We start from the raw sequence: 8,839 nt of genomic DNA, 5'->3' as shown, positions 1-8,839 counted from the left end.
GGCATTTAGGGTAAACTGTGAATTGAGGCCCCCTGTCGAACCAGCAGTTTTGCTCCAGGCAGCAGAACAGTCAATGACGTATCCCAGAGAAATCACAGCCTTTACATGCTAAGCTGAGATGCTGCAGGAGCCATGTCAGCTGCGTTCTTGAATATGACATTTCCATTTGACAATGAAGTATGTTGGGCCTCTCCCACCTTGTCTTTGAATCCAGTTGGCCCACCCAAAAATGGGACTATCCTGCCAGAGTCACAAGGCCTCTGTAGATTAGTTTGGAGCCAAGTAGCAAACCAATAGCTGCTTTCAAAAAGAGGAATACCTGACAGCCATATCTGGGGGACAAGAATCCGAATCTCTAGGGAGCATCTCCAGATGGAGGAGGCCTCTTTTCATCAGACTCTGATCATTTAAATCTCTAGTCACAAAGACTCCTAGCTCAAAGGGGTCCATAGTTGTTGAGATCCAAAGGCACTAATATTTCTCTATATGTATCTCTTCTGGTCAGTAGAATCACCCCAGCACTCAGAAGCATTCAAGGCAAGGCACATGAAACATCAACATCAATATACACTTACCAATAGTACACTACCCAAAGGGCCCCACACCACAGGGTCACATTAACTTCCTTTCTCCACTGCAAAACTGCCCAAACCCTGTCAGCTGAATTCAGGTGCTCTCTCCTTCCTAGGGGCTAGGAAGGATAGGGCCTCAGATGCCTATTGCCAACAGAGCCTGAGAGGTTGGAATCCCTCCCCTCTGGGCAGTTTCCCAGCACACTCAACTGGTGCACACTGGGTCTCATATCTCTTAATCATCTTTCTCTCTAATGCAGCTGAGGCCAGGGTGGGGTGGGGGGAGCAATCAGGGCCACTGACAGAGAAAACAGCTCTCTTTGAGAAGCTGAGGCTTTGCATTACTTTTCAGTTTCAAGTGGCCACTCACTTGTGGCTCACCTGAGGGGGCATCCCAGGTTCTCAGACCACCCAAAGTGTTGAATGACATGTTCCTCACTGATGGCACTAATTATTTCAGCTTTGGGGATTCTTTGGCTTAAAAGCCACAGCCACACTACCCTTAGTCCAGGACTGTGGACCCCATTATCTCATTGTCATAAGAGCACTTCTTCTAGCTGCCCAGAGCACAGTAACAACCACACCACTCAGAAGCTTATTTCCACCCTACTTCTCATTGCACAGGCCCTTATTATTATTAACAAGTTAGATATTGGGGGATCATATTCCCCTAACATACCCAATACTTGGGCAAAAATATTTATTACCACATCCTGGGGAGTTGTCTCATCTTCAGATCTGGCTTGTGGGAACATTATCCTTCTTCCTCTTCTGGAAGACCATGTCTGTCAGCACCCCATCCTCATCACCAAAACTATAAAAACTGTGAAGGGTCTGAAATTTACTGCATTTGACCCAGTATTATAGATGCTGGCAGAAAACAAGAGATTCTGGGGTCCAAGACAAAGGACTTCATTACTCACAGCAACAGCCAACAGTATCAACATTTTCTCATGCTAGTTTCTAAGCCCCAATTCCCACAGAGCAATGCAAAGAGGACAAGGTGACATCTGCAGTTGCAGAGGGTTGCATTATGGGAGAGGAATCCTAAGCAGAGGGAAACATTGTCTTTTATAATGCCCTTTGCTCCAGGAGACATTTTTTCTATTCTCTAAGGCTCTAAGCCAGTGGTTCTCAACCTTCCTAATGCCACGGCCCTTTAATACAGTTCCTGTGGGTCATGACCCACAGGTTGAGAACCTGCTGCTCTAAGCAAATCTGCCCTTTGTTCTAGGGAGAGACACTATCTTCCCTATCTCTACCCTTGAAAAATGTTCTAGAATTAAGGTAGTCAATGTGTGTGCTTGCAAGATACACAGAAACACAAGTATTCCACAGAGAATTGTCTGATAAACACCTTAAACAAAATAAAAAAGATCTCCCCATTTGTTATTTACTAACATACACACCAGACACTTGCATCAGTTGGTAAGAACATACTTCCCTGATCACCCTTCAATGGGCGTGCTCCTATTTTTCTTTCTGACTCTCAAGATTTCCTGTAAAAACAATGAAATAAAAAAAGGACTTCCTGTAAAGCTAAACTTACCTCCTGTGTGTCTCTCAGGCCAGAGTTCATAACAATCATCAACTACATAAGAGCAATTTAATAGATTTCAACTAAGAGTAGGGATGAATTACTAATTTCTGATACCCACCTAAACTGGTCATTTTCAACTTTTCTCGTTTTCCACTCACCAGAGGGATATTAGACAGCCAATGGAGGAAGGCCAAATCCTGGCATTGAGAAAAATCCTAAGTAAAAGGCTCATATTCATTATTTCGCTTTAGATCAGCGGTTCTCAACCTGTGGGTCGTAACCCACAGGAACTGTATTAAAGGGCCATGGCATTAGGAAGGTTGAGAACCACTGCTGTAGATAGTATGAATACAACTCAGGTTTGTGTTTATTGATTCACATCCAATTTTTCAACTGCTTCAAAACTAGGTAATCATGTATTATCCTCATTACTCCGATCTAACTATGATAAAATAAACTGATTCTTTAAAACCTAGTCTTTGAAATGTAGGGCCAAAAATAACCAACGTTTTTTAAACATTGTGCTGGAAAGTATGTTAAAATATGTAATGCCTGGTTTGTTTTTTTTTAATTAACAATACTTTGATGTTGAGACACATGTTCCGGTATACTTACTGCTTATCTGGTCTTCCACAATCAATTCAGAAATATAAACACTAGATTGGTATTTAGCCATCAGAAAAGATATAATGCTACACCAGCTAATTCTTTTCTCTTGGAATTTAATGAGTTTACATCAAAAATCAGGTAGTCATTTTACATTTAAGGAATAAAAACCTTAAAAAAAATACAAAGAGTGAAAGGATTTTAACCCCGTTTACACTTCTTTTTGCTATAATTTGATAACAATTCATTTCATCTTAACTTATTGCAATGTGCAAATGCATTTGCAGCACCCATTACAATCAGGAAACTAAATTTAAGGAAATACACTGTTAATGGTGGCCCTCAGAAATCTGATTTACCTTCTTCCATTAAAAATTCTATAGTATATAAACATTACATAACAATGCTACTTAACCACCTTTTGTCACAAGAGTCACCACCAAAATTTTCTGGAAATAAGTTCACATAAGAATATAATATTTAAAAGGTGAAATGTTCCTTATTTTAACTTTAGCAAGGTCCTTTCTTTTACATTGTTAAGAAACGCTTTAATAATTTTAAAGCAAAAGCTGTTAGACTCTAGAGAGCTAAAACTGTACTCCTGAGTTCAAGCTTACAGATAAGTCTTTGTAAGTAGGTCTCAATAAAATATCCTCCCTCCCCATCCCCCTGCCCCAAATCTTGTATTGTTTCTTACAAAACTTTGGTTTGTAGAAATATATCCAGGCAAGATGTATATGCCATACAATAGCAAGAACAATAAAGCCCAACTAATGACTCTGGGTTTTAAAAATAGAAGGCAATTAAAATGTACTCAAAGTTACATTAAGAAAAGCTTTCACGGGGCAATATTGAAACAGTCACAAAGATTAAGAAAATACTGATATCAAAGTACAAATGACTACAATGTTAAAATAGACAAAAATTACTATACAAGAGCCTCTTTTAAAATTAAAAATAAAGAACACAACACATGAGTCAGGATGATTTTCCTGTTCTACTCATGAATTTTAGTCTTTATAAGGTTGGTTATGTTGACATCTAGAATAGTTTCTTATGACATCTGATGAAGTCGCACTCCAACTTCATAGGGTGGGTCTTCCCCAAGGAACCTCTCCATCCTGGTTGCACCTTGGTCATTGTACAATTTCAAAGTAGTGCAGTATGGCCATGATGTGCTGGGGCATGAAGACGTATCCTGTGTACAAGGCCATCCCCACAACGGAAACCAGCATGGAATCTGAGTTGTAGTTAAGGAAACCTATGTTTTTCCCTAATTTATTCAAAATTGGGTCCCAAAATTCTTTCAACAACTGTTTTATGTTGAAGTCCCTATTCAATATACTTCAGTATTTATGAAGAACCAATAACAAGAATCAGAATGCTAGCCACTAGCAGCTATGCTTGATTTTTCTTTTAGCTCATTGTCTTTAATACAACTCTACAAGGTAGGCAATATTATTCTCCCTATAGATTGTATCAGCTGCTTAAAATTAAGCACAGAAAGTGACACTGTTCAAACTAAGAAACAAATACATAGCAATCAAATTGTACATAATGACTGTAAAAAATGTACCAACTTAAGTAATAAGAATATATAATCCAACAATTTTAGAATTAGACTAAAATGTGGCTAAAAGAATTGACTTTAGACTCAGACAAAGCCAAAATCATACACTAGCTTAGTGACATATAAAAATGACAACACTTGCAACAATGAAGCACTTATTATTCTCACTATTAAACATGATTATCACTACTGATTGCCACAACATCAAGTAAAAATCATCCTAATAACCTAAGTAATAACCAGTCTATACCATGTCCCTTTCTTCTCATTACAAAAAGAACTGAAACTGAAATAAAAGCCCTCCCTCTAGGGCCACACAAATCATCGCTAACAAGAATCATGTCAAATCTAAGGGCTTTTGGCTTTTCAGAGTCTCACACAGCCCTGCTATTAACTCATATATCCATATCCTCATCATTCTCTCTCTCTCCTTTTCTTCTCATATCTTTGAGTTCTACATACAGGGTGTCCCAAAAGTCTCCCCAAAAGTTGCCATACATGGGGAAAATGGGAAATCGTATCTAAATGTACCCTTATTTTCCAAATATTCATTACAAAATTTTACAAAGAGGTGGCTAGCACAGAGAGTATTTTGTAAATATTTTGTGATAAGTATTTTGGAAATAAAGGTATATTTAGGTACAATTTCCATTTCCCCTATGTATGGTGACTTTAGGGGCAACCTTTGAAACGCCCTATAATATTTCTGCAACTTATATCCTTTTATAAGAATATATAGTTTAGGGTGGTGCCTCCGCCTCAGCGAGTAGGGCACCAGCCCCATATACCGAAGGTGGAGGGTTCGAACCCAGGCCCGGCCAAACTGCAACCAAAAAATAGCTGGGTGTGTGGTAGTCCCAACTACTCAGGAGGCTGAGCTGTGTGAACTGTGACACCATAGCACTCTACTAAGGGTGACAAAGTGAGACTCTGTCTCTAAAAAAAAAAAAAAGAAAGAACATATAGTTTAAATAATGTGCTTACTACCCACTAATATTTGTATAACTGCTTAGCTAACAAACCTCTTTCACATAATACTGTCTCACTTTGCAGTCACAGCTTTCCAGTGAAATGTTTATTGTTTATTACTCATCAGAGGCTGAGAAAACACTGACTTGTACAGGCCAATACAAGAAGTCGTCACTAGACCCAGAGGTCAAACCATAGCTGTATGATTCAAAACCTAAATTAATTCCCCTCAGAAAACTCCCATAATTGTTTTTCTTAATTTACTTTTCAACATCCCTTAATCCAGGTCTTCCTTAAACTACATACTTTTATTTATCATCTAAATTCCTTTAAAAAGAGGAATGTACCTTTGTAAGATGAGCATGTACCCTTGTAAGATGCACCGTAGGTGTGGTCCCACCAATTATCCTCCCTCCACCCATCCTCCACCCATCCTTCCCCCTCCCCTCCCCTCCCTTTCCCCATATTCTTGGGCTATAATTGGGTTATAGCTTTCATATGAAAGCCATAAATTAGTTTCATAGTAGGGCTGAGTACATGTGAAACTTACTAAATGTAGACTATAAACGTCTTAACACAATAACTAAGAATGCCAGGCGGCACCTGTGGCTCAGTGGGTTAGGTGCCGGCTCCATATACCAAGGGTGGCAGGTTGAAACCCAGCCCCGGCCAAACTGCAACAAAAAAATAGCCAGGCATTGTGGCAGGAGCCTGTAGTCCAAGTTATTTGGGAGGCTGAGGCAAGAGAATCGCCTAAGCTCAAGAGGTGGAAGTTGCTATGAGCTGTGACGCCACGGCACTCTACCAAGGGCCATAAAGTGAGACTGTCTTTAAAAAAAAAAAGAAAGAAAAATGCCATAAAGGCTATATTAACCCGTTTGATGAAAATATTTCAAATTGTATATAAAACCAGCACATTGTACCCCATGACTACATTAATGCACACAGCTATGATTCAATAAAAAAATAAAAAGAGGAAGAGGGGATACCCTTACCTCTTTGTGCTCCTACATCATGGTCTATATTTGTTCATCAGCAATGGGAATCACATGACTTCTTCCTCTCCAGGTTGTAGACACTGCTCTAAGGTCACTGGTTACCCAATTATATAAAAGGGAAGGCTCCTGTGGCCTCAGTGAGTAGGGCACCGGCCCCATATATGAAGGATGGTGGGTTTGAACCTGGCCCCTGCCAAACTGCAACAACAAAAAAAGCCAGGCATTGTGGTGGGCACCTGTAGTCCCAGCTACTGGGGAGGCTGAGGCAAGAGAATCACCTAAGCCCAAGAGTTGCAGGTTGCTATGAGCTGTGACGCCACAGCACTCTACTGAGGGTGACAAAGTGAGACTCTGTCTCTTATTTTAAAAAAAAGAAAGAAAAGGGCTATTGAATTCTCACTGTTTTTACTCCTTCCTCTTCAAAACCCTTTCTGCTCTGTACTGAAGTACTTCTCTGGGGCTCTATTTCCATCTCTTACCATGTCCCTGTTTTGCACTGACCCCTTCTCTGTCTTTCCCTTATGTGCAAGATGAGCAAAGTGAACTCTGTGCCGGCCTTCCGCACATCCACCCCATCCCTCCTCCCACACAGCAGCCATGCCCTTTTGGTCAGCCTAATCCTATCCCATCTCCAGGGACAAGCCCTGACTGATCAAACCACCCTGCAGTCCACTCTACCCCTGGATTTCCACATACAAGCCAATAAATCCCCTTAACTCTTAAACCATACTGTTAGAGTTTCTTTGTTACTTGCAGCTGAACGCATTCTAAATGATAAAAAGGAGTTCTTAATATTTTTGTCTGGGGCCCGATACGGTCTCATAACTTAAAACAATTACAGGTGAAGTATCCCTTATCTGAAATACTTGGGACCAAAAGTGTTTCAATTTTCAGATTATTTTGGATTTTGGAATATTTGCATTATACTTAACAGTTGAGCATCTCTAATCTGAAATTCAAAATGCTTCAATAGTAATATCCATAATAGTAGGAGCAGCTTTCATTTTGTGAATGTCTGATGTGTGCCTGATACTGTGCTAAGCATGTCATCAAGTTCAGCAACAGAGTAAGCCACGGAGCCAGTTCCAAACCAAATCAGTCAAAGTCCAAATACCTGTGTTCTTTTTTTTCTCTTTGTTGGTGCTCTAAGCCTCAGAAAAATATCTGTGGTTCAATTTGTGATGGAGACTATATCAGTTAAGGAACATGCATAGTGGTTCTTAACCACTATACTATAAAACCATCCTATACATGAAAAGTCCTATCCTCCCCAGTACAACCTAATAATTCTTAGGGTTCAGTTAGTTACCTCCTCTTATACTAGGCCTCCTCTGGCAGTCATATTTTTCTCATTCTTACCTCAGCCTCCTGGCAGAACTGATTGCTCCCTGATCAGAGCTCTCTACTCTTATAATACAGCACTTATCACCCTATATTACCTGTTTGTAGATGTATTTACATCTTACCCAAATTACCAGCTACTTAAACACAAGAACAATGTCATATTCTTTTTCTCCAGCATCTAAAATAACACATGTTGGCTGAGCGCAGTGACTCACGCCTGTAATCCTAGCACTCTGGGAGGCCGAGGCGGATGGATTACTTAAGCTCACGAGTTTGTGACCAGCCTGAGAAAAAGCAAGACTCTCGTCTCTTCTAAAAATAGAAAACTTGAGACGAGAGAATCACCTGAGCCCAAGAGTTGGTGGTTGCTGTGAGCTATGACACCACAGCACTCTACCCAGGGCAATAGCTTGAGACTCTGTCTCAAAAATAAATAAATAAAATAAATATTTGATGAATAAGAAACTTCTCAAGTGCTTTCTACATATTGCACACATTGTGTCTGACAAACTTGATCATGATTACAGAAAAGAAAGACAGAATCTGTTTCTAGGCAATATTATATTAGAGAATATTTTGGTTTATTACAGTTTTTACACAAGTCTTGTAAATATATACACCAAGCAAATGAGAATGATATAGTAATAGCCTTCGGGTCACAACTCAAGTTCAACACACGCAAGGAATGATTACTATAAAATTGCAATTTGAATAATTGTTTTACATATTGTTTATGGCACTATAGTTCTTCAATTTGTGATGGAGACTATATCAGTTAAGGAACATGCATAATTAGCTTAAGAGATTACTTCACTGTAGGACAAGAATCTAAAACAGAAGTTCAATCTTGTGAACACTAAATTGCCAAGCTTTAAAGTTTTTCACGTGCACATAAAACCATAATTTAGTTTTATCCAAGTGAAACAAGAAGTTATCAAAACTAAGTTTTTACCTGGTTAAAATACAAGATACTTGAGTGGCGCCCATACTCAGTGGGTAGGGTGCTGGCCACATACACCAAGGCTGGTGGGTTTGAAGTGGAACCAGGCCAGCTAAAACAACAATGGCAACAAAAAAATACCCAGGCATTGTGGCAGCCACCTGTAGTCCTAGCTACTTGGGAGGCTAAGAGGCTGAGGCAAGAGAATTGCTGAGCCCAAGAATTTGAGCTGTGAGCTGTGACGCCATAGCACACTACTGAGGGGGACATAGTGAGACTCTGTCTCAAAAAAAAAAAAAA

General features: G+C 39.7%; 1 protein-coding gene across 1 annotated transcript in view; it reads right to left on the bottom strand.

Moving 5' to 3' along the window:
* Window positions 1-2,815: 2,815 nt before the first annotated feature.
* SPTSSA (serine palmitoyltransferase small subunit A) overlaps window positions 2,816-8,839 on the bottom strand; it is a 23,565-nt gene continuing 17,541 nt past the window's right edge. Inside the window, exon 2 of the mRNA XM_003791978.3 lies at window positions 2,816-3,958. Coding sequence (XP_003792026.1) covers window positions 3,855-3,958 — 104 coding nt within the window. The 3' untranslated portion in view covers window positions 2,816-3,854. The remainder of the gene's footprint in view (window positions 3,959-8,839) is intronic.

This window comes from Otolemur garnettii, unplaced genomic scaffold, assembly GCF_000181295.1.
Source record: "Otolemur garnettii isolate 467f Iridium unplaced genomic scaffold, OtoGar3 scaffold00052, whole genome shotgun sequence".
Lineage (NCBI taxonomy): Eukaryota > Metazoa > Chordata > Mammalia > Primates > Galagidae > Otolemur > Otolemur garnettii.
This window is presented reverse-complemented; position numbering and strand designations above follow the sequence as displayed.